This window comes from Bombina bombina, chromosome 5 (genome assembly GCF_027579735.1).
Source record: "Bombina bombina isolate aBomBom1 chromosome 5, aBomBom1.pri, whole genome shotgun sequence".
Lineage (NCBI taxonomy): Eukaryota > Metazoa > Chordata > Amphibia > Anura > Bombinatoridae > Bombina > Bombina bombina.
The window spans coordinates 1,015,498,859-1,015,526,312 of record NC_069503.1 but is presented as its reverse complement, the minus strand read 5'-3'; the positions used below and the strand labels follow the sequence as shown (position 1 = coordinate 1,015,526,312).

Here is a 27,454-nt window from a genome sequence, read left to right as displayed (position 1 = left end):
CATTTTTATGTCCCAGTAAAATACATTGTTTTTATTTTTTAAGCAAATATTTGAAAATGAAGACATTTGTAAAAAAAAAAAGTCCCATGTTTTTTTCTGGAAAGTTAAATAAATATGCAAACAGATTAGTGCAATTTTTGCACAAAGGACATATCCATAAGTATTGCAGTAGAGTGAATCATAGCTAATAACAGGAATGACAATAAAAAATATGTTAGAGGTAACAAAATATTACATTTGCTTTTAACCCTTATCTACCAGACAGGGTTAAAATGATTTGCTCAGCAATTCAACCCTCTTTAGCGGCAAAAAGGTTAAACTTTTTAATTAGCCCTTCAAGAGAGACACGTATACAGTTCTTTGTCAGAAGGGATTTCAAAGCTTGGTACATTTACAAAATGATTTCCTTAATTTTACAGTAATCAACATTAATGTCTTATAATTCTAACAGCAACTGATGCAATAAGTGCTTTTTTCCCAAGGGGATGGGAGTTTTAAATTCATATTCTGTTTTATGAAGCTTTCTTTACTTACAACTTAGGCAACTTGTCTCTCCTTGAGGAAAGGTCAGTTTGCTGTGCATAGCACTTCAGAGCCCTCCCCATGCTTTGTAAATGCCTCTGACATTTGAAAGGTTTAAGGATGCTATGTTAAGATCATGTGTGTACACAGGCTTATAGGTAAAGACAGACGGCTCGTTACCATTTTCTACAATACCTGCATGCTGATATTGTTGGCTGAGCATCTAACCATGAGTTGGTAACATTTTTGCATGCACTACCTATACCTAAGCCACTAGAATAGCGATAGCCATTAAGCCATTAACGGAGTTTAAACACAAACACAGAAAACTGTCATTATTTTGTTTTTTTAAACCTCAAATGAAATTGAGGAGACACATTTAATTAGTAAAGAAAATTAAATGTTTTTTTTTTGTTTGTTTTTCTTTTGGTATTCCGGCAAATTAACCTGTATATTCATCAACAGTATTCATTTACATTCAGGATGCTAAGCTAGCTCAGGTTTCAGATTAGTTTAAAGGGACATGAAACCCAAAATTATTCTTTCATAATTCAGACAGAGAATACAATTTTAAACAACATTCCAATTTACTTCTATTATCTGATTTGCTTAATTCTTTTAGGTATGATTTGTTTAAGAAATAGCAATGCACATGGGTGAACCAATAACACGAGGCATTTATGTGCAGCCACCAATCAGCAGCTCCTGAGCCTATTTAGATATGCTATTCAACAAATGGTATCAGATTAATGAAGCAAATTAGAGAAGTAAATTGGAAAGTTGCTTAAAAAGGCATGCTCTTTCTGAATCATGAAATAAATGAAAAAAATTGGGGTTTCATGTCTCAAGCAAGCATAGCCCATTACCAGTTGATGGAATTAGCTTAGAACTATTACATTTATAAAGATAGTCAAGGCACAACATATCCTCATTTTTATTTTTTTAACTCCTTTCTACATTTTTCACAGCCATTTTCAAGTGCCTTACACCTATAAAAATTCTCATGAAATATTAATAGAATAAGATTCCAAGAGATTCCACTTGTCAGTCCCATCACATTTTGTATTAAAGTGTGCAAACCATGTTAAGTCCTTAGTTCTGTGCTTGTTCCACTCCTTGTTAATTGACACAGCTGTCTGTAATTCTACCATCAGTATCTATTGGTCTTATGCTTTTTGATACATTAATAGAGAGTTCTTTCTTGGGTATTCTTTTGCTTTCCCGCTTGGGCTGTTAAAACAACATAAAAATTGGTTATTGAGTAATTCTGTAGACATTTGTATATTAAAGTTAATTCATCACAAACATACTTCAATATTTTATTATTACACCCACAACATTTGTGAATAATTCTAAAGTATTTCTGTAGATAATAAACTGAAGCTTTCAGTATTCATACAAAACATATCATTTTAAACCATTTTCTAATTTACTTTTATTATAATCTGCAGGGGCTCAGAAACAGGTAATCATAGAAGTAACCAGTGTTTTAAAGTGAATGTAAATCCTAGCGTTTTACAAATGCTAGAATTGACTTTTGAAACAAATAAAGGTGACTTTCATTCATGAAGTATAAGATACTTCATGTAGAAAGCTCCTTTATTTGTTTTAACCGATCAGCGTTTTTAGCTGCTACAGCAGCCCAAGGCTAAAAATTTTTTTTTGCTAAGAGGTGACGTTTTCACTTCTTAGCCAATAGCCGTGCGGGAAATCCGGCTTGGCGCCCATGGGAGCTGGATTTACCCCACGGCTATAGGCTAAGAGGTGAAAATGTCCCCTCTTAGCAAATAAATGTTTTAACCGTTGGCTGCTGTAACAGCTAAAAACGGCAATCGGTTAAAACAAATAAAGGAGCTTTCTACATGAAGTATCTTATACTTCATGAATGAAAGTCCACTTTATTTGTTTCAAAAGTCAATCCTAGCATTTGTAAAACGCTAGGATTTACTTTCACTTTAATATAACAGTGTTGGTTATCAGAGGCGCAACTAGAAACCACAGGGCCCAGGTGCAAGAATCTAAGAAGGGGCCCCCCACCACCCCTCACCCCTCCAAAAAAAGGTGAATTGAATACATTTTTTTTTACATTTAACACAGAAAGAAATGTGAATCAGATTACGTCTGCAAAAGGAGGTACCCTGTGCCCACAGTCTGTGAGATGGTCTGACCCCCTATTACTGTATATATATAGTGACACTATTTAACCCACCAGTACTGTATATAGTGAGTCATTGACACAGTCTGTAATCTGCCGGTGAGATGGCTAGCCTGACCCTACCCGCCCAGTACTTTATAAAGTGACCACAGTAGTCAGTGACATGGTCCACCCCCCCATATTGTATATAGTGGTACTGTATAGTGACACTGTTTACCCCCTGCCCCCCCCCCATGCTGTAGTAACAAGGTCTTTAATTTGCTGGTTCCACAAACATACACAAACACACACACACATACATGCATAAATACACACATAGTCACATACATACACACACACACATAAACACCAATGGGTAAAACAGAAACCCTAACCCCTGTAGTCATGTCACACTAACATGATATCAGTGCAGGCAGTGGTAGGTTAATGTTTTTTATTAAAAAAAAAATATATATATATATATTTTTTTTTTTTTTTTTTAAAGCTGGGCCCCCACCCTCAGGGGCCCAGTCGCACCTGCAACCTCTGCACCCCCTGTAGTTTCGCCCCTGTTGGTTATTCAAAAATGGAGATTAGGTATTAAAGGGATGATCTGTCTTTTTAAACAATAACAATTTTCAAGTAGACTTTAAGCAAGTTAGGGGACCAGGTATTTTGCATTAACATAAGAACTTTTGCATTTAAATTAGATTTTTAGAATTTTTTACATTTAAATTCCATAATCTATATACAATATAAATTTATAGATACAGTGTTGCTTAACCCATAACAAAGAGGTTAAGGGTCATCAAACCAAGAACTTTCTCTGTAGAGATGTAATGCATATGGCAACAGAGCTGTGAAGATCTCTTGAGGTTTAGGACATTTCAGTATAAGTTGTCATACTTATTATGACCCCTTCATGCTAACTAGCAAAACTTGGATCTACTTAAGAATGTAAAGTTATTTAAGAAGCTATCTACTTTCGTAACCTGATATTTCTATTTTTAATCTATACTTTCATTTTTAATCTCTTTTGCCAACTATGCTCATCGGTTATATTTCTGGTTTCCCCATCACTTCTGTCCAAAAGAAAGTCACATCTTCACCTCATCATATGAGCCACTTAAAATTTGACACAACCATTTCCACCATATATATCACTTCATATTTCACAATACAGTACCTTCTTTCTTTAGCGCTCTGTCTTAGTCCAGCCCTTATTAGAAAAAACACTAAAAACCTTTATCAAAATCAATTAATTTTACCATGTTTTGCCTCACAATACTTTATTCATTCCCACTTTGCCATCCTTTGTAAGTCAGGTTCAGTTATAGCACTCAGAGAAAAGCTGTTGTCTCTTAAGTGCTCCCACAGTGACGAACATCAAAAGAAATCACAGAAGCAGACTTCCATCTCTATTTGTTTCTTTGGTCTTATATTGAAACCAGAATTTCTTCAAATAAATTTGTTCTGCCAATAACAAGCGGTATGTGTTAAAACAAAACTTGATTTTCTGCTCAACAGTAATGGAAAAAAGTCTTACATGACCTGAATTTGCAAGCAAAAGAAATAACTTAGAAGAATAGTAATTCAAACAAAAAGAAATGGTGATGAATATGAAATGATGCAAGGTAATGGCCATGAATAATGTCGAGGTATATCTGAAAATATTTCAATACTTCTTAGCATAGCCACAAAGAAATAACCAAAATGCCAAACAATACTGCAAGAAGAACTGCTAAATGAAAAGCTAGTCGATAGTCTTCCAAAGAAGAGCAAACATGAAGCTTGTAGTTGAGTTGCCAGTGGACAGGCTTGTGAATGAGAGGCCAGTAGAAACATTTACAGATAAGTGGCTAGAAGAGCAGATTTCTGGAAGCACAGGCTTACTGCTAAGAGCCAAGGAGACATATGCTTGATGTTGAGAAGCCAGGAGACACAGATGATACTGGTGAGATGCCAGAGAATGCACACTTGGTGTGTAATGGTCAGAGAACACTGACTTGCTGTCTAGAGACCAGGACACAGCAGTTAGCTGTGCAGAGTGTCCAGAGGTCAAATGATTGTTTTAGATTGGCCAGGGGACACTAGATAAGTATGCAGAGAAGCCTGAATACACATGCCCCCTATAGAGAGGACAGAGGACACAGGCTTGTTGTGAAGAGGCTATAGATTGAGACCAGAGAACCAATATTTGTTGCTGAGATGATACTGTATTGCTGTAGAGCGAGGCCAGGAGGCATTGGCTTGCTGTGCCGGGAATAATGGCTAGAAGAATAGATTTGCTGGAGAAGAAACATGCTTATTGACTAGAGGCAAGGTGATATAACCTTGTTGCTGAGAGGTCAGGAAGTAGAGGCTTATTTATAACAGGTTGAAGAACATATATATGCAGATGAGATTTCAGATAAAACAAGTTTGCTACTGAGAAGCCAGGAAACACCAACTAGCTATGTTGAAAGACTAGAGAGGTCAGGTTAAATGGAAAACACTAAAAACCAGGATACTGATGACACACAGGATACAGGAACTGGAAATACAAGCAAAGCTAAGATACAGTAAAAAGACAGAAGCTGCTTACAGGGCTACCTACATGTTGAAAAGGCCATAAAGCTCTTCTATAAAGGAACACTGAAGTCAAAATTAAACTTTCATGATTCAGATTCAAATTTTAAACATTTTTCCAATTAATTTCCATTATCAGAATGTGCTTTGTCTTTAAATATGCACACTTTCTGAGACACCAGCACCCAAAGGCGTAACTAGAAACCACAGGGCCCAGGTGCAAGAATCTAACAACTGCAAAATTGTAATACACATATACTGTGTGAGAATGGTAATTAAGACTTTAGCAGTTATCCAATGCACTCCTGTAGTGATCCACCTTTGTTGCAGCAGTACCGTATGTGTGTCCATGTGCTTAGGACTCAGAGCATGCCTCTGCAATGGAACTCAATATAAACCGTAGATTGCAAAAATCTCCTACGACTAACGGTAAGATATGGTTAAATACAAATTTATTTTATTGATCAAATCATAAATATATGACAACCCCCGGATGCTTCAAGGCAGAACATGCTGCAATCTGCTATGGCAAGAACAGAGCAGTGCCAGTTCAAATAAAATTTGTGCCTGCACTTTTCATTTTTATCTGTAGGTGTCACTGTTCCGTTCTATCTCAATGTAAATATTTACTGCCTTCCTCTCCACTTTCCTCCCCCTTCCTGAACTCCAGTGCATTGCAGGTTGACTGCACAAAGCAGAAAAAAGGCGACAGGCTTAACAAATTTCTCCTAAGTCTAGGGGCCAACCAAAAAACTTTATTTTCATTTCTTTAATAAATGTGTGTGTGTGTACATCACAGAGGCTGAAGCTTTTCCAAATAAGTTAATTGGATATGTACAGTATCCTGGGGTTGCGGACCCTTGCCAGGCCATTTTCAGAATACTGTGTATATCCCATTAACTTGGGAAAGCTTCAGCCTTTGTCATGCATAACAAAGAAAACATTAAAAAATAAAAAAAAGTGAGAAAAGTTGGCTATGTGCCTGCTATTCTGCATGGGTGCTTAAAAGACATAAAACCCCAAATTTTTCATTTGTGATTCAAATAGAACATACAATTTAAGATTATTTTCCATTTTACTTCTGTTATCAATGTTTATTCATTCTCTTGGTATCCTTTATTTAAGGTGCAGCAATGCAATGATGTGCTAAACACATCAGTAAACCAATGACAAGAGGTATATATTTGCAGCCAACAATCAGCAGCTAGCTCCCAGCTCCTGAACATATATAAATATCCTTTTCAATAAAGAATACCAAGAAAACAAAACATATGTTTTTTTAAAGATATCTTTACTGGAATCAACCCTGAGGTTGTAGCTTAAAAAATAAATAAATATATATATATATATATATATATATATATATATATATTACAGGTAATGTCAGAAACCTGATATTACCCAAGTAAGGCTGTGTGTAAAACCCAATGTAATGTAATTCCCCCAATCTACACTACATGGGGGGAAAAAGATAGTGAAGATGTGTGAATTACAGTGCATCATATATATGTTTGATGCAGTGACTCGATGCACTCTAAGAAGATTTATCATGTTACATCGGGCTTTACCCACAGCCGCTTGAGTAATGTCAGGTTTACCTGGGTAATGCTAGAATTACCCAATTTCTTACTTTACTCACAACATATATATATATATATATATATATATATATATATATATATATATATTTATATATACAGTGTATATATATATATATATATATATATATATATATATATACTGTATATATATATATATTATATAGAGTTCCCTTTAAACTTAATAACACATTTTAATTTGAAATTTAGTTAAAACAAAAAGTCAGCTAGACCATTGTAAATTTAGAAATAAAACAGTGGAAGTGTATGCGAGTTAGTAGACCTAGCGCAGGTGGGTACACCTACTGCACACTTCAATAGGTTTTCTAGTAGACCTAATAGATATCAGTTTGAGAAGTAAGTGAAGAGAGCGCCAAATAGGCTGAGGTGCATGTATAAGGTATTACAAATTTATTATACACAGTAGTATAAAACACAAATAAAAACTGAGTTCATGGTTCCATGATTGACAAATTAAAATCAACAACTATAATAGCATAAAATACAATGTGTGTATTAAAAATCTGAATATTAAATCAGCTTGAATATATGCAGTGGATAAGAAGGGGGTTTTCCAATTTGGATGTGAATAGTTAATTCCAATGGTATTGTCCCAATAGAGATATTGTGCAAAAAAGTGTCCCAAGCAAAAAACAAAAATATATAAGGCCTAGATTACGAGTTTTGTGTTAGCCTTAAAAAGCAGCGTTGGCCGGTCCTAACGCTGCTTTTTAACGGCCGCTGGTATTACGAGTCTTGAAGGTACAGGTGTACCGCTCACTTTTTTGGCCAGACTTGGAAATACCGCAAATCCACTTACGTCAATTGCGTATCCTATATTTTCAATGGGACTTGCATACCGCCGGTATTACGAGTCTTCCAAAAAGTGAGCGGTAGACCCTCTCCTGTCAAGCCTGGTACCGCATTTTAAAGTCAGTAGTTAAGAGTTTTACACTACAACGCCGTAGCATAAAACTCTTAACTAAAGTGCTAAAAAGTACACTAACACCCATAAACTACCTAGTAGCCACTAAACCGAGGCCCCCACATCATAAACACTAAAATAAATTTTTTAACTCCTAATCTGCCGAACCGGACATCACCGCCACTATAATAAATATATTAACCCCTAAACCTCCACACTCCCGCATCGCAAACATTAGTTAAATATTATTAACCCCTAATCTGCCGTCCCTAACATCGCCAACACCTACCTATATTTATTAACCCCTAATCTGCCGCCACCAACATCGCCGCCACTATATTAAAGTTATTAACCCCTAAATCTAAGTCTAACCCTAACCCCCCTAACTTAAATATAATTTAAATAAATCTAAATAAAATTACTACAATTAACTAAATAATTCCTATTTAAAACTAAATAATTACCTATAAAACAAACCCTAAGATAGCTACAATATAACTAATAGTTACATTGTAGCTAGGTTAGGGTTTATTTTTATTTTACAGGCAACTTTGTATTTATTTTAACTAGGTACAATAGTTATTAAATAGTTATTAACTATTTAATAACTACCTAGTTAAAATAAAGAGAAATTTACCTGTAAAATAAAACCTGACCTAAGTTACAATTACACATAACACTACACTACAATTAAATTAATTACCTAAATTAAATCCAATTAATTACAATTAAATAAAATTATCTAAAGTACAAAACCCCCCCACTAAATAACAGAAAATAATAAAGAAATTACAAGATTTTTAAACTAATTACACATAATCTAATCCCCCTAACAATTTAAAAAAAGCACCCCCAAAATAAAAAAGCCCTACCCTACACTAAATTACAAATAGCCCTTAAAAGGGCCTTTTGCGAGGCATTGCCCCAAAGTAATCAGCTCTTTTACTTGTAAAAAAAATACAAATCGCCCCCAACATTAAAACCCACCACCCACACATCCAACCCTACTCTCAAACCCACCCAATACCCCCTTAAAAAAACCTAACACCAACCCCCTGAAGATCACCTTACTGGGAGACGTCTTCACCCAAGGGCCGAAGTCCTCAACGAAGCCGGGAGAAGTCTTCATCCAAGCCAGGCGAAGTGGTTCTCCAGACGGGCATAAGTCTATATCTAGACGGCATTTCTATCTTCATCCATCCGGCATGGAGTGGGTCCATCTTCAAGATATCCGACGTGGAGCATCCTCTTCAAATGATGGCTAAACACAGAATGAAGGTTCCTTTAAATGACGTCATCCAAGATGGCGTCCCTTCAATCAGCCAATCGGAATTAAGGTAGAAAAAATCCTATTGGCTGATGCAATTAGCCAATAGGATTGAACTGGCTTTCTATTGGCTGATTGGAACAGCCAATAGAATGCCAGCTCAATCCTATTGGCTGATTGGATCAGCCAATAGGATTGAACTTCAATCCCATTAACTGATTGCATCAGGGATTGGGTGGGTTTGTAATTTAGTGTAGGGTAGGGCTTTTTTATTTTGGGGGGGCTTTTTTATTTTGTTAGGGGGATTAGACTAGGTGTAATTAGTTTAAAAATATTGTAATATCTTTATTATTTTCTGTAATTTAGTGGTTTTTTGTACTTTAGATAATTTTATTTAATTGTAATTAATTGTATTTAATTTAGGTAATTAATTTAATTGTAGTGTAGTGTTAGGTATAATTGTAAATTAGGTTAGGTTTTATTTTACAGGTAAATTTGTCTTTATTTTAACTAGGTAATTATTAAATATTATATAAATTATTGTACCTAGTTAAAATAAATACAAAGTTGCCTGTAAAATAAAAATAAATCCTAAGATAGCTACAATGTAACTATTCGTTATATTGTAGCTATCTTAGAATTTATTTTATAGGTAATATTTAGTTTTAAATAGGAATTATTTAGTTAATTGTAGTAATTTTATTTAGATTTATTTAAATTATATTTAAGTTGGGGGGGTTAGGGTTAAGGTTAGACTTAGGTTTAGGGGTTAATATGTTTATTATAGTGGTGGCGACGTTGGGGGCGGCAGATTAGGGGTTAATAAATGTAGTTAGGTTGCAGCGACATTGGGGGTGGCAGATTAGGGGTTAATAAATATAATGTAGGTGTCAGCGATGTTGGGGGCAGCAGATTAGGGGTTCATAAGTATAATGGAGGTGGTGGCGCTGTCTGGAGCGGTAGATTAGGGTTTAATAATATAATGCAAGTGTCGGCAATGTTGGGGGCGGAAGATTAGGGGTTAATAAGTGTAATATTAGAGGTGTTTAGACTCGGGGTTCATGTTAGGGGGTTAGGTGTAGACATAAATGTATTTTCCCCATAGGAATCAATGGGGCTGCGTTAGGAGCTTTGCACTGCTTTTTTTCCAGTGTTAGGTTCTTTTTCAGCTGGTTCTCTCCCATTGATTCCTATGGGAATGCACAAGCACGTTTAGCCAGCTCACCACTAAAGTAAGCAGCGCTGGTATTGAGGTGAGATGTGGAGCTAAATTTTGCTTTTTGGTTTGTAAAAACCCGTAATACCAGCGCTGTCTGTAAGTGAGCGGTGAGCATAAACTGCTCGTTAGCACCGCACCCCTGTTAACGCAAAACTCGTAATCTAGGCGAAAGTTTGTGGTGCTGTAAGAGAGAATCCAATAAAGTAACAAGTGGTTGTGCAGAAACGGTTGTGATGATGAAATTCCAAAGTCACTCCAATTTGACAATAAAAAAGTGAAAAAAGGAAAGAAAAGAGAAAAAAAAAATTGAAAAAATTATTGGTGAAAAATTAAGGCCTGTTTATCAGGCCGAAACACGTCGACAACTAATTGGATAATTTAGACACATTTTGATTTTTTTTTCCACACAGTTTTCAAAAAAAAATTCACAAAAAAATAAATAAATCACCAATCATTTTTTTTAAAAAAATGTTTCCCTTTTTTTCCCCTTTTTTCCCTTTTTTATTGTCACATTGGAGTGACTTTAGAATTTCATCATCACAACCGTTTCTACACAACCACTTGTTACTTTATTGGATACTCTCTTACAGCAACACAAACTTATATAGTTTTGTTTCTTGCTTGGAACACTTTTTTGCACAATATCTCTATTGGAACAATACCATTGGAATTAACTATTCACATCCAAATTGGAAACCCCCCCTTCTTATCCACTGCATATATTCAAGCTGCTTTAATATTCAGATTGTTGATTTTCAATACACACATTCACCTATATTACGAGTTTTGCGTTAGGAGGGGTGCGGTGCTAACAAGCAGTTTTCCCTCACCACTCACTTGCAGACAACGCTGGTATTACGGGTTTTTACAAACCCGGCGTTAACCGCAAAAAAGTGAGCGAAGAGCAAAATTTTGCTCCACATCTCACCTCAATATCAGCGCTGCTTACGGTAGCGGTGAGCAGGTAAAACGTGCTCGTGCACGATTTCCCCATAGGAATCAACGGGGAGAGCCGGCTGAAAAAAAACCTAACACCTGCAAAAAAGCAGCGTAATTGATTCCTATGGGGAAATACTTTTTATGTCTACACCTAACACCCTAACATGAACCCCGAGTCTAAACACTTATTAACCCCTAATCTGTTGCCCCCAATGTCGCCGTAACCTAACTACATTAATTAACCCCTAATCTGCTGCCCCAACGTCGCCGCCACTATATTAAATGTATTAACCCCTAAACCTAAGTCTAACCCTAAACCTAACCCCCCTAACTGAAATATAATTTTAATAAATCTAAATAAAATTACTATCATTAACTAAATTATTCCTATTTAAAACTAAATACTTACCTTTAAAATAAACCCTAAGCTAGCTACAATATAACTAATAGTTACATTGTATCTATCTTAGGGTTTATTTTAATTGTACAGGCAACTTTGTATTTATTTTAACTAGGTACAATAACTACATTAATTAACCCCTAATCTGCCGCCCCAACGTCGCCGCCACTATATTAAATGTATTAACCCCTAAACCTAAGTCTAACCCTAAACCTAACCCCCCTAACTGAAATATAATTTTAATAAATCTAAATAAAATTACTATCATTAACTGAATTATTCCTATTTAAAACTAAATACTTACCTTTAAAATAAACCCTAAGCTAGCTACAATATAACTAATAGTTACATTGTATCTATCTTAGGGTTTATTTTAATTGTACAGGCAACTTTGTATTTATTTTAACTAGGTACAATAGTTATTAAATAGTTATTAACTATTTAATAACTACCTAGTTAAAATAAAGACAAATTTACCTGTAAAATAAAACCTAACCTATGTTACACTTACACTTAACACTACACTATAATTCAAATACGGCTAGATTTAGAGTTGGGCGGTAGCCGTCAAAACCAGCGTTAGAGGCTCCTAACGCTGGTTTTTACCGCCCTCTGGTATTTGGAGTCAGTCAGGAAAGGGTCTAACGCTCACTTTACAGCCGTGACTTTTCCATACCGCAGATCCCCTTACGTCAATTGCGTATCCTATCTTTTCAATGGGATCTTTCTAACGCCGGTATTTAGAGTCGTGGCTGAAGTGAGCGTTAGAAATCTAATGACAAAACTCCAGCCGCAGAAAAAAAACAGGAGTTAAGAGCTTTCTGGGCTAACGCCGGTTTATAAAGCTCTTAACTACTGTGCTCTAAAGTACACTAACACCCATAAACTACCTATGTACCCCTAAACCGAGGTCCCCCCACATCGCCGCCACTCTATTAAATTTTTTAACCCCTAATCTGCCACTCCGTACACCGCCGCCAGCTAAATTATCCCTATGTACCCCTAATCTGCTGCCCCTAATACCGCCGACACCTATATTATATTTATTAACCCCAAATCTGCCCCCCCCAACGTCGCCGCCACCTACCTACACTTATTAACCCCTAATCCGCCTCACTCCCGCCTCAATAACCCTATAATAAATAGTATTAACCCCTAATCTGCCCTCCCTAACATCGCCGACACCTAACTTCAAGCATTAACCCCTAATCTGCCGACCGGAGCTCACCGCTACTCTAATAAATTTTTTAACCCCTAAAGCTAATTCTAACCCTAACCCTAACACCCCCCTAAGTTAAACATAATTTTTATCTAACTAAATAAATTAACTCTTATTAAATAAATTATTCCTATTTAAAGCTAAATACTTACCTGTAAAATAAATCCTAATATAGCTACAATATAAATTAAAATTATATTGTAGCTATTTTAGGATTAATATTTATTTTACAGGCAACTTTGTAATTATTTTAACCAGGTACAATAGCTATTAAATAGTTAATAACTATTTAATAGCTACCTAGTTAAAATAATTACAAAATTACTTGTAAAATAAATCCTAACCTAAGTTACAATTAAACCTAACACTACACTATCAATAAATAAATTAAATAAAATACCTACAATTACCTACAATTAAACCTAACACTACACTATCAATAAATTAATTAAATACAATACCTACAAATAACTACAATTAAATAAACTAACTAAAGTACAAAAAATAAAATAGAACTAAGTTACAAAAAATAAAAAAATATTTACAAACATTAGAAAAATATTACAATTTTAAACTAATTACACCTACTCTAAACATACAATACCCCCCCCAACATTAAAACCCACCACCCACATACCCCTATTCTAACCCAAACCCCCCTTAAATAAACCTAACACTAAGCCCCTGAAGATCTCCCTACATTGTCTTCACCTCACAGGGTTCACCGATCGGTCCAGAAGAGGGTCCGAAGTCTTGATCCAAGTGGCGGCTGAAGAACTCCATCCTCGGGCTGAAGTCGGAAGTCCATCATCGGGATGAAGTCTTCTATCAAGCGGCATCTTGAATCTTCTTTCTTCCGGAGCAGAGCAGAGCCATCTTCTTCCCAGCCGACGCGGATCCATGCTCTTCAACCGACGCCTACTCCCCGAATGACGGTTCCTTTAAATGACGTCATCCAAGATGGCGTCCCTCGAATTCCGATTGGCTGATAGGATTCTATCAGCCAATCGGAATTAAGGTAGGAATATTCTGATTGGCTGATCGGGACAGCCAATAGAATGCGAGCTCAATCTGATTGGCTGATTGGATCAGCCAATCGGATTGAACTTGAATCTGATTGGCTGATTCTATCAGCCAATCAGAATATTCCTACCTTAATTCCGATTGGCTGATAGAATCCTATCAGCCAATCGGAATTCGAGGGACGCCATCTTGGATGACGTCATTTAAAGGAACCGTCATTCGGCGAGTAGGTGTCGGTTGAAGAGCATGGATCCGCGTTGGCTGGGAAGAAGATGGCTCCGCTCCGCTCCGGAAGAAAGAAGATTCAAGATGCCACTTCATAGAAGACTTCATCCCGATGATGGACTTCCGACTTCAGCCCGAGGATGGAGTTCTTCAGCCGCCGCTTGGATCAAGACTTCGGACCCTCTTCTGGACCGATCGGTGAACCCGGTGAGGTGAAGACAATGTAGGGAGATCTTCAGGGGCTTAGTGTTAGGTTTATTTAAGGGGGGTTTGGGTTAGATTAGGGGTATGTGGGTGGTGGGTTTTAATGTTGGGGGGGTATTGTATGTGTTTTTTTTACAGGCAAAAGAGCTGAATTCTTTGGGGCATGCCCCACAAAAGGTCCTTTTAAGGGCTGGTAAGGTAAAAGAGCTTTGAACTTTTTTAATTTAGAATAGGGTAGGGCATTTTTTTTATTTTGGGGGCTTTGTTATTTTATTAGGGGGCTTAGAGTATGTGTAATTAGTTTAAAATTGTTGTAATATTTTTCTAATATTTGTAAATATTTTTTTATTTTTTGTAACTTAGTTCTTTTTTATTTTTTGTACTTTAGTTAGTTTATTTAATTGTAGTTATTTGTAGGTATTGTATTTAATTAATTTATTGATAGTGTAGTGTTAGGTTTAATTGTAGATAATTGTAGGTAGTTTATTTAATTTATTTATTTATAGTGTAGTGTTAGGTTTAATTGTAACTTAGGTTAGGATTTATTTTACAGGTAATTTTGTAATTATTTTAACTAGGTAACTATTTAATAGTTATTAACTATTTAATAGCTATTGTACCTGGTTAAAATAATTACAAAGTTGCCTGTAAAATAAATATTAATCCTAAAATAGCTACAATATAATTATAATTTATATTGTAGCTATATTAGGGTTTATTTTACAGGTAAGTATTTAGCTTTAAATAGGAATAATTTATTTAATAAGAGTTAATTTATTTTGTTAGATTTAAATTATATTTAACTTAGGGGGGTGTTAGGGTTAGACTTAGCTTTAGGGGTTAATAAATTTATTATAGTAGCAGCGAGATCCGGTCGGCAGATTAGGGGTTAATAAGTGTAGGTAGCTGGCGGCAACATTGTGGGGGGCAGATTAGGGGTTAATAAATATAATATAGGGGTCGGCGGTGTTAGGGGCAGCAGATTAGGGGTACATAACTATAATGTATGTTGCGGCGGTGTACGGAGTGGCAGATTAGGGGTTAATAATAATATGCAGGTGTCAGCGATAGCGGGGGCGGCAGATTAGGGGCTAATAAATATAACATAGTGGTCGGCGATGTTAGGGGCAGCAGATTAGGGGTACATAGGGATAACGTAGGTTGTGGCAGTGTACGGAGCGGCAGATTAGGGGTTAATAATAATATGCAGGGGTCAGCGATAGCGGGGGCGGCAGATTAGGGGTTAATAAGTGTAAGGTTAGGGGTGTTTAGACTCGGGGTTCATGTTAGGGTGTTAGGTGCAGACGTAGGAAGTGTTTCCCCATAGGAAACAATTGGGCTGCGTTAGGAGCTGAACGCTGCTTTTTTGCAGGTGTTAGGTTTTTTGAGCTCAAACTGCCCCATTGTTTTCTATGGGGGAATCGTGCACGAGCACATTTTTGAAGCTGGCCGCGTCCGTAAGCAACGCTGGTATCTAGAGTTGCAGTGGCGGTAAATATGCTATACGCTCCCTTTTTGGAGCCTAACGCAGCCCTTCTGTGAACTCTAAATACCAGCTGTATTTAAAAGGTGCGGGGGAAAAAAAGCACGCGTAGCTAACGCACCCCTTTGGCTGCAGAACTCTAAATCTAGCCGTTAATTACCTAAACTTAATACAATTCATTACAATATAAATAAATTATCTAAAGTATGAAAAAAACCCCACTAAATTACAGAAAATAATAAAATAATTACAAGAATTTTAAACTAATTACACCTACTCTAATACCCCTAACAAAATAAAAAAGCCCCCTAAAAAAAAAAGCCCTACCCTACACTAAATTACAAATAGCCCTTAAAGGGCCTTTTGCGGGGCATTGTCCCAAAGTAATCAGCTCTTTTACCTGTAAATAAAAAGTACAAATACTCCCCCAACATTAAAACCCACCACCCACACAACCAACCCTACTCTAAAACCCACCCAATACCCCCTTAAAAAAACCTAACACTAACCCCTTGAAGATCACCCTAAATTGAGAAGTCTTCACCCAACCGGGCCGAAGTCCTCCACGAAGCCGGCAGAAGTGGTCCTCCAGACGGGCAGAAGTGGTCTTCCAGACGGGCAGAAGTCTTCATCCAGGTGGCATCTTCTATCTTCATCTATCCGGCTCGGAGCCGCACCATCTTCAAGACATCCGATACGGAGCATCCTCTTTTAACAACATCCGACTACTGAATGAAGGTTCCTTTAAATGACGTCATCCAAGATGGCGTCCCTTCAATTCTGATTGGCTGATAGAATTCTATCAGCCAATCGGAATTAAGGTAGAAAAAATCCTATTGGCTGATCCAATCAGCCAATAGGATTGAGCTTGCATTCTATTGGCTGATCCAATTGAAGGGACGCCATCTTGGATGACGTTATTTAAAGGAACCTTCATTCAGTCGTCAGCCCCCGGATGAAGAGGATGCTCCGCGTCAGATGTCTTGAAGATGGAGCCGCTCCACGCCGGATAGATGAAGATAGAAGATTCCGTCTGGATGAAGACTTCTGCCCGTTTGGAGGACCACTTCTCACGGCTTCGTGGAGGACTTCGGCCCGGTTGGGTGAAGACTTCTCAAGGTAGGGTGATCTTCAAAGGGTTAGTGTTAGGTTTTTTTAAGGGAGGATTGGGTATGTTTTAGAGTAGGGTTGGTTGTGTGGGTGGTGGGTTTTAATGTTGGGGGGGTATGTGTAATTTTTTTTTACAGGTTAAAGAGCTGATTACTTTGGGGCAATGCCCCGCAAAAGACCCTTTTAAGGGCTATTTGTAATTTAGTGTAGGGTAGGGCTTTTTTTATTTTGGGGGGCTTTTTTATTTTGTTAGGGGGATTAGAGTAGGTGTAATTATGTTAAAATTATTGTAATTATTTTATTATTTTCTGTAATTTAGTGGGGGTTTTTCGTACTTTAGATAATTTATTTAAATTGTAATTAATTGTATTTAGTTTAGGTAATTAATTTAATTATAGTGTAGTGTTAGGTGTAATTGTAACATAGGTTAGGTTTTATTTTACAGGTAAATTTGTCTTTATTTTAACTAGGTAGTTATTAAATAGTTAATAACTATTTAAAAACTATTGTACCTAGTTAAAATAAATACAAACTTGCCTGTAAAATAAAAATAAACCCTAAGATAGATACAATGTAACTATTAGTTATACTGTAGCTATCTTAGGGTTTATTTTACAGGTAAGTATTTAGTTTTAAATAGGAATAATTTAGTTAATGATAGTAATTTTATTTAGATTTATAAAATTATATTTCAGTTGGGGGGGGTTAGGTTAGACTTAGGTTTAGGGGTTAATACATTTAATATAGTGGCGGCGACATTGGGGGCAGCAGATTAGGGGTTAATAATATTTAACTAGTGTTTGCGATGTGGGAGTGCGGCGGTTTAGGGGTTAATATTTGTATTATAGTGGCGGCGATGTCCAGTTCGGCAGATTAGGGGTTAAAATATTTATTTTAGTGTTTGCGATATGGGGGGGGGGCCTCGGTTTAGGGGTTAATAGGTAGTTTATGGGTGTTAGTGTACTTTTTAGCACTTTAGTTAAGAGTTTTATGCTACGGCGTTGTAGTGTAAAACTCTTAACTACTGACTTTTAAATGAGGTACCAGGCTTGAAAGTAGAGGTTGTACCGCTCATTTTTGGTTAGACTCGTAATACCGTCGTTATGCAAGTCCTATTGAAAATGTAGGATACGCAATTTACGTAAGTGGATTTGCAGTATTTCCGAGTCTGGCCAAAAAAGTGAGCGGTACACCTGTACCTTCAAGACTCGTAATACCAGCGGGCGTTAAAAAGCAGCGTAGGGACCGGCCAACGCTGCTTTTTAAGGCTAACACAAAACTCGTAATCAAGCCGATTGTGTTTTATGCTATTATTGTTGTTGATTTTAATTTGTCAATCATGGATCCATGAACTCAGTTTTAATTTGTGTTTTATACTACTGTGTATAATAAATTTGTAATACCTTATACATGCACCTCAGCCTATTTGGTGCTCTCTTCACTTACTTCTCAATTTAGAAATAAAAGTCAGACCAGCCATGAGACTCAGTTCTGCACCTTTAAGAAACATATATTATTCAAACAGCCGCTCCTCCCAAATAACCTATGGCCTAGTAACTAGAAGGCAGGGCAGTTAACTCAATGGCTGCCAAAAAAAGGTTGTAGTGCACTGAACAGCATTCCATTTGCAGTCCTCTCTGGGAGTCAGGGGTTAAAAAGAAGTGGAAGCTTTTTCCTGCTCCTCTGAGGAGACGAATCTAGCAGGAGGGGAAGGAAATGACTCTAATGCTGCTAGGGAAGACAGGAGTTGCTGCTTTCTCCGAGGGTCTCCATGTGCTGACACTGTGGCAATACAAGAAACAGCCACAGCACAAATGGAAGTGATGCATGGATTCCCTCCCGACTGACACTGTGGGAACCTACAACAGTGGACAGCAGCGAAGCTGTACATTAGCCTGTCTTCATGCACAGTAAGTAAGGACAGCAAACGCAGCAAAATCGGCTCCACAAAGATACTGCAGAAAAGATTTTACTAAAAAAATCTCATCTCAGAAAGTGAAAAAATGTTCTGCCTCTAGGCTCAGGTAAAAAACAAAAAATAGCAAAGTCCGTGTGACATAAGTAGGATAGAGGTCCTAGCTATACGCGTTTCAGGCTGAAACTCCATCCTTGTTCAGTGGCCTAAGATCTGTGTTTATGAGAACCTTACTTGAAACGCACCTCTGGGCTGTATTTTATTTAGTAACATGCTAGACTATTTTTTATATTTACAATGGAAGATCGATCCATAGTAACACCTAAATGTATGTTACAGTATAATCCCTTAATCTGGTACAGATCACAAATCCTTTTTAACTGCAGTAACTAAAGTGAAATGTAATCCTGCTGCTGCCACAAGATTATTTGTTCTCAACCAATTCCAATTGTTTGGTTTGCAGCCACATTAGTCTTTTATATCCTTCAAAACTTCCTTTAACAAAGTCCATGTCTGTTTATGATGCTTATGTGAAGAGTTATGTTTATTCCCCAAAAATGAGTTGTTGCTGTATTCACCAAGAATAAAATACTACATGTCAGTAATTGTGCTTGATGTCTTAAAATATTATTAAGCACTGTATCTCTGAAATCTAATACCAACCTCTGATGACCTAGAGACATTTTTTTGTTTTTGCGTCTTGGATCCTGTTGAATAGACAGTTGGTTTTCCGCACTGTGTTCCCGAATTGGTTTTCTTCAATCCCTCCTTGCTAGAAGATGACACTGTCACACAAGTCTGCGTTGATTTTACATCTTCCATAATACCTGTAATAAAAAAAAAAGTTTATTGAAAACAAAGACCAGTAAGGAAAGCTTGCATTGTCTATATATTTACCATGGTCAATAACAGTATTTTTTGTAGCTCACTTATTATTATATTGATAGTTAATTACTAATGTTTTCCAATTGTTGAATTTCATTCTAAATGACAGGATACATTAAATATAAACATAACGTTTTCAAGAGATAATGAATAAGGCATCTGTAGGATGAATGTAGAAAATTATATGTACATATATTTATGATTATATAATGATTAAACAAGTATTTATGTTTGAATATTTTTTAGGATTAATATTTATTTTACAGGCAACTTTGTAATTATTTTAACCAGGTACAATAGCTATTAAATAGTTAAGAACTATTTAATAGTTACCTAGTTAAAATAATTACAAAATTACCTGTAAAATAAATCATAACCTAAGTTACAATTAAACCTAACACTATACTATCATTAAATTAATTAAATAAAATACCTACAATTACCTACAATTAAACCTAACACTACACTATAAAATTATTCTATTTGCTGATCGGAACAGCCAATAGAATGCGAGCTCAATCTGATTGGCTGATTGGATCAGCCAATAGGATTGAACTTGATTCTGATTGGCTGATTCCATCAGCCAATCAGAATATTCCTACCTTAATTCCGATTGGCTGATAGAATCCTATCAGCCAATCGGAATTCGAGGGACGCCATCTTGGATGACGTCCCTTAAAGGAACCGTCATTCTGCAGTTGGACGTCGCCGGAAGAAGATGGGTCCGCGGTGGAGGTCTTCAGGATGGAGCCGGTCGTCATCGGATGAAGATAGAAGATGCCGCTTGGATCAAGATGGTTGCCGGTCCGGATCGCCTCTTCTTCCCAGATAGGATGAAGACTTTGGAGCCTCTTCTGGACCTCTTCAGCCACCGGATGATGGATCGCCAACCCCCGCTTGGGTTGGATGAAGATTTTGGATCCAGGACGGATCGGTGATACCTGGTGAGGTGAAGACAAGGTAGGAAGATCTTCAGGGGCTTAGTGTTAGGTTTATTTAAGGGGGGTTTGGGTTAGATTAGGGGTATGTGGGTGGTGGGTTGTAATGTTGGGGGGGTATTGTATGTTTTTTTTTACAGGCAAAAGAGCTGAACTTCTTGGGGCATGCACCGCAAAGGGCCCTGTTCAGGGCTGGTAAGGTAAAAGAGCTTTTAACTTTAGTAATTTAGAATAGGGTAGGGCATTTTTTATTTTGGGGGGCTTTGTTGTTTTATTAGGGGGCTTAGAGTAGGTGTAATTAGTTTAAAATTGTTGTAAAATTTTTCATATGTTTGTAAATATTTTTTTATTTTTTGTAACTTAGTTCTTTTTTATTTTTTGTACTTTAGCTAGCTTATTTAATTGTATTTATTTGTAGGAATTGTATTTAATTAATTTATTAGTGTAGTGTTAGGTTAATTGTAGGTAATTGTAGGTAGTTTATTTAATTAATTTATTGATAGTGTAGTGTTAGGTGTAGTGTTCTTAACTATTTAATAGCTATTGTACCTGGTTAAAATAAATACAAAGTTACCTGTAAAATAAATATAAATCCTAAAATAGCTATAATATAATTATAATTTATATTGTAGCTATATTAGGATTTATTTTACAGGTAAGTATTTAGTTTTAAATAGGAATAATTTATTTAATAAGAGTTAATTAATTTCGTTAGATGTAAATTATATTTAACTTAGGGGGGTGTTAGTGTTAGGGTTAGACTTAGCTTTAGGGGTTAATACATTTATTAGAGTAGCGGTGAGCTCCAGTCGGCAGATTAGGGGTTAATAATTGAAGTTAGGTGTCGGCGATGTTAGGGAGGGCAGATTAGGGGTTAATACTATTTATTATAGGGTTAGGGAGGCGGATTAGGGGTTAATAACTTTATTATAGTAGCTCAGGTCCGCTCGGCAGATTAGGGGTTAATAAGTGTAGGCAGGTGGAGGCGACGTTGTGGGGGGCAGATTAGGGGTTAATAAATATAATATAGGGGTCGGCGATGTTAGGGAAGCAGATTAGGGGTACATAGGGATAATGTAAGTAGCAGCGTTTTACGGAGCGGCAGATTAGGGGTTAATAATAATATGCAGGGGTCAGCGATAGCGGGGGCGGCAGATTAGGGGTTAATAAGTGTAAGGTTAGGGGTGTTTAGACTCGGGGTACATGTTAGAGTGTTAAGTGCAGACGTAGGAAGGGTTACCGCATAGCAAACAATAGGGCTGCGTTAGGAGCTGAACGCGGCTTTTTTGCAGGTGTTTGGTTTTTATTCAGCTCAAACAGCCCCATTGTTTCCTATGGGGGAATCGTGCACGAGCACGTTTTTGAGGCTGGCCGCTTGCGTAAGCAACTCTGGTATCGAGAGTTGAAGCTGCGTTAAATATGCTCTACGCTCCTTTTTTGGAGCCTAACGCAGCCATTCTGTGGACTCTCAATACCAGAGTTATTTTTATGGTGCGGCCAGAAAAAAGCCGGCGTTAGTTTTTCGGGTCGTTACCGACAAAACTCCAAATCTAGCGGTTGGTGTTTAGACTTTGTGACATCTGCAGAGTTATATTATCTCTCATTTAAAATATGTGTCTCGTTACTTTTTATATATTTTTTCTATGTAAATTTAATTTTGGTTCCCCCCCATTATTCATATAGTTTACAATAATAATTTAAGAAACCAATTTTCTCATCAACCACTTGCTATTCAGGGTTACCTCTTACTTGAAAGAGGAGATTCTTCTCTGGTCTAAGTAAATACCATATTCACATGGACAAAGTGTGAAAAAAGAGAGTCTCCTCTTTCCAGTGCTCAGTTAGGAGCTTGCATATCCCCAAAAACAGATTTAAACATGCATAAGTGCATTTGATTTGTATTGTCCCCCCCCAGATGGGCAGATGGGTCTCTTACATTGGAAAATGCCTACAAAAGTGTACATGGTATGCAACCTAAACGCAGTTTATTGTGCAGTTAAACAAGCGGGCAGATTACGAGTTTTGCGTTAGGAGCTATGCGGTGCTAACAAGCAGTTTTTTCTCACCGCTCACTTACCTACAGCGCTGGTATTACGGCTATTACAAACCCGACGTTAAAAGGCAAGAAGTGAGAGTAAAGTAAAATTGTGCTCCATACCGCACTTCAATACCAGCGCTGCTTAAGTCAGCGGTGAGCTGGTCGTACGTGCTCGTGCACGATTTCCCCATAGACATCAATGGGGAGAGCCGGCTTAGAAAAAGTCTAACACCTGCCAAAAAGCAGCGTAAAGCTCAGTAACGCAGCCCCATTGATTCCTATGGGGAAACTAAAGTTATGTTTACACCTAACACCCTAAGATGAACCCCGAGTCTAAACACCCCTAATCTTACACTCATTAACCCCTAATCTGTCGCCCCGACATCGCCGACACCTACATTATTCTTATTAACCCCTAATCTGCCACTCCGGACACCGCCACCACCTACATTATACTTATTAACCCCTAATCTGCTGCCCCCAACATCGCCAACACCTACATTATATTTATTAACCCCTAATCTGCTGCCCCCAATGTCGCCGCAACCTACCTACACTTATTAACACCTAATCTGCCACCCCTAACGTCACCACCACTATATTAAATTTATTAACCCCTAAGCCTGTCTAACCCTAACGCTAACACCACCTAACTTAAATATAATTTAAATAAATCTAAATAAAATTACTATCATTAACTACATTATTCCAATTTAAAACTAAACACTTACCTATAAATAAACCCTAAACTAGCTACAATATAACTAATAGTTACATTGTAACTACCTTAGGGTTTATTTTTATTTTACAGGCAAGTTTGTATTTATTTTAACTAGGTAGAATAGTTATTAAATAGTTATTAACTATTTAATAACTACCTAGCTAAAATAAATATAAATTGACCTGTAAAATAAAACCTTAGCTAAGTTACAATAACACCTAACACTACACTACAATTAAATAATTAACTAAATTAAATACAATTAAATAAATTTAATTAAATTAGCTAAATTACAAAAAAAGACAACACTAAATTACAGAAAATAAAAAACAAATTACAGATCTTTAAACTAATTCCACCTAATCTAATAGCCCCCCAAATAAATAAAACTCTAGCCTAAACTAAACTATCAATAGCCCCTAAAAGGGCCTTTTGCAGGGCATTGCCCCAAAGTAATCAGCTCTTTTACCTGTAAAAAAAACAAACAAAAACAACCCCCAACAGTAAAACCCACCACCCACACAACCAACACCCTTAAAAAAAACTAACACTAACCACCTGAAGATAGACTTATTGTTCTGAAGACTGGACATCCATCCTCAAGGAAGCGGCAGAAGTCTTCGTCCAACCGGGCCGAAGTCCTCAACGAAGCCGGGAGAAGTCTTCATCCAAGCCGGCCGAAGTCTTCCTCCAGTCTTCATCCAGTCTTGTTCCAATCAGCCAATAGAATGCAAGCTAAATCCTATTGGCTGATTGGATCAGCCAATAGGATTGAACTTCAATCCTATTGGCTTATTGCATCAGCCAATATGATTTTTTCTACCTTAATTCCGATTGGCTGAAAGAATTCTATGAGCCAATCAGAATCTAAGGGACGCCATCTTGAATGACGTCATTTAAAGGAACCTTCATTCAGTAAGAAGATTCCCGGATGAAGAGGATGCTCCGCGTCGGATGTCTTGAAGATGGACCCGCTCCATGTCAGATGAAGATAGAAGATGCCGTCTGGATGAAGGCTTCTGCCCGTCTGGAGAACCACTTCGCTTGGATGAAGACTTCTCCCGGCTTCATTGAGGACTTCGGCCCAGTTGGATGAAGACTTCTGCCGCTTCCTTGAGGATGGATGTCCGGTCTTCAGAACAGTAAGTCGATCTTCAGGGGTTTAGTGTTTGGTGGGAAAATTGAGAGGTTTAACTTAATTTTCACATTGTCACACAAAGAAAGGTGCTGAAAGCCTTGCGCTGAGTATGTGAGAACCATAACTCCCTCAAAATAGTAACTAACACCTAACGCATTCGCAATATCTATCTACCTCCTGAAAAATAACTAACACCTAACGCATGCGCAATATCTATCTACCTGTCAACCGCAATCCCCCACTGGAATAACTAATAAAGTATACTAACCCCTAATCCGCCATTAACCCACATCACAATAAACCTAATAAAACTATTAATCCTAATCCCCAATTAACCCACATCGCAACAAACCTAATAAAACTATTAACCTCTAATCTTCCATTAACTCATATCGCAAAAAAATTAATAAAACTATTAACCCCAAATCCGCCAAACCCAAACAACGCAATAATCCTAATAAATCTATTAACCCGTAATCCGCCAAACCCCACAACGCAAATAACTAATTAAATTACTAAGCCCCATAACCTAACACCCCCTAAATTAACCCCAATTACCTAAATTAAAAAATACTAAGTTACAATTAGTTGCCAGTGACTTACGGCACTTTAAAAACTGCCGGCTCCTAAGAAAATTAAAAAAAATGTTAAATATACCGTAAAAGTCTAACCTGCCTCCCAAAAATAAACCTGACACGTAAAACTCCCATTTCCGCCATCAATCCCACATAGGAACTAATAATAAAAGTATTAACCCAGAGACCAACAACCACCCACAACGCAATAAAACTAATTAAACTATTAACCCCTAATCTGCAATTCACCCACATCGCAATCTACCTAATAAAACTATTAACCCCTAATTCGCCATTAACCCACATCACAATAAACCTAATAAAGTATATTAACCCCTAATTTGCCATTTACCGACATTGCAACAAACCTAATAAAACTATTAACCCCTAATCCGCCAAACCAACACAATGCAATAATCCTAATAAATCTATTAATCCCTAATCAGACAAACCCCCACAATGCTAATAACTAATTAAATTACTAAATCCCCTAATCTAACACCCCCTAAATTAACCCCAATAAAATAAAAAAGCTAACATTACTTAAAAATAAAAATAAATACATTTAAAATAATCTAAGATTACAAAAAATAAAAAAAGTCTAACATTACATAAAATAATAAACCGAATAATCAAAAATTAAAAAAATTAAACCTAATCCCTATGAAAATAAAAAAGCCCCCCCCCAAATAAAAACTCCTCCTAATCTAATACTAAACTACCAATAGTCCTTAAAAGGGCCTTTTTTAGGGCACAGCTATTTTCCTTGAAAAAAAATTAAGTCCCCCTCTAACAGTAAAACCCCTAACCCACCAAAAGCCCCAAAATAAAAAAAACTAACACTAAAAACATCTTAAACTACCCATTGCCCCTAAAGGGGCATTTGTATGGGCATTGCCCTTAAAAGGGCATTCAGCTCTTTTAAGAGTGCCCAGAAATCCCCAATCTAAAAAAAACAAAAACACAAAAAATAAAAAAAAAAGCCTAAGTCTAACCCCCCAAATAGGTACTCACTGTTCCTGAAGTCCGGTGGAGAAGGTCCTGTTCCAGCCGGTGAAGTCATCTTCCAAGTGGCCGACATCTTCTGCCAAGCGGGGACCTCTTCCTTCTTCATCCAGGATCAAGCCAGCGCAGAGCGGAGAGGAGCACGGAGCAGGACCAGTGACCGCGGAGTCATGGAGCGTGGAGGATCCTCTTTGTTCGATCGCCACAGAACACTGAATAGTGAATTCAAGGTACGCATTTAAATATGGCATGTCTTGCATTCCTATTGGCTGATTTGATTCTTCAAATTCAAATCAGCCAATAGGATGAGAGCTACTGAAATCCTATTGGCTGATTTGAACAGCCAATAGGATATCAGTAAGTCTCATCCTATTGGCTGATTTGAATTTTTTTTTTTTTTTTTTTTTTTTAAGATTAGGAATTTCTGGGCACTCTTAAAAGAGCTGAATGCCCTTTAAAGGGCAATGCCCATACAAATGCCCCTTTAGGGGCAATGGGTAGTTTAGGATTTTTTAGTGTTAAGTTTTTTAATTTGGGGGGTTTGGTGGGTGGGGGGTTTTACTATTAGAGGGGGACTAAGTATTTTTTTAAGGAAAAGAGCTGTTTAACTTAGGGCAATGCCCTACAAAAGGCCCCTTTAAGGGCTATTGGTAGTTTAGTATTAGATAAGGGGGTATTTTTATTTTGGGGGTGTTATTTACATAGGGATTAGGTTTAAATTTTTTTATTTTTGATAATTTGGTTTAATATTTTATGTAATGTTAGACTTTTTTATTTTTTTTAATTTTAGATTAATTTAAATTTCGTTTTTTATTTTTAAGTAATGTTAACTTTTTTATTTTAATTGTAACTTAGTATTTTTTAATTTAGGTAATTGGGGTTAATTTAGGGGGTGTTAGATTAGGGGATTTACTAATTTAATTAGTTATTTACGTTGTGGGGGTTTGGCGGATTAGGTGTTAATAGATTTATTAGTATTATTGCATTGTGTTAGTTTGACGGATTAGGGGTTAATAGTTTTATTAGGTTTGTTGCGATGTGGGTTAATGGCGGATTAGGGGTTAATATATTTTATTAGGTTTATTGTTATGTGGGTTAATGGCGGATTAGGGGTTAATAGTTTTATTAGGTAGATTGCGATGTGGGTTAATTGCAGTTAGGGGTTAATAGTTTAATTAGATTTATTTAGTTGTGGGGGGTTGTCGGTTTAGGAGTTATTACTTTTATTATTAGTTCCGATGTGGGTTTGATGGCGGATATAGGGGTTGTAGGTGTCTGGTTTATTTTTGGGAGGCAGGTTAGACTTTTACGGGAGATTTTAAATTTTTTTCTTAATTTTCTTAGGCGCCGGCAGTTTTTAAAGTGCCGTAAGTCCCTGGCGACTCCAGCAATTTGTATTTACG

The 27,454-nt window shown here is 36.8% G+C and overlaps 1 protein-coding gene across 1 annotated transcript in view; it reads right to left on the bottom strand.

Moving 5' to 3' along the window:
* Positions 1 to 1,641: 1,641 nt before the first annotated feature.
* BAALC (BAALC binder of MAP3K1 and KLF4) overlaps positions 1,642 to 27,454 on the bottom strand; it is a 149,095-nt gene continuing 123,282 nt past the window's right edge. Inside the window, exons 2-3 of the mRNA XM_053713190.1 lie at positions 19,415 to 19,578; positions 1,642 to 1,752 (exon numbers count right to left, since the gene is read on the bottom strand). Of these exons, the coding sequence (XP_053569165.1) occupies positions 1,642 to 1,752; positions 19,415 to 19,578 (275 nt within the window). The remainder of the gene's footprint in view (positions 1,753 to 19,414; positions 19,579 to 27,454) is intronic.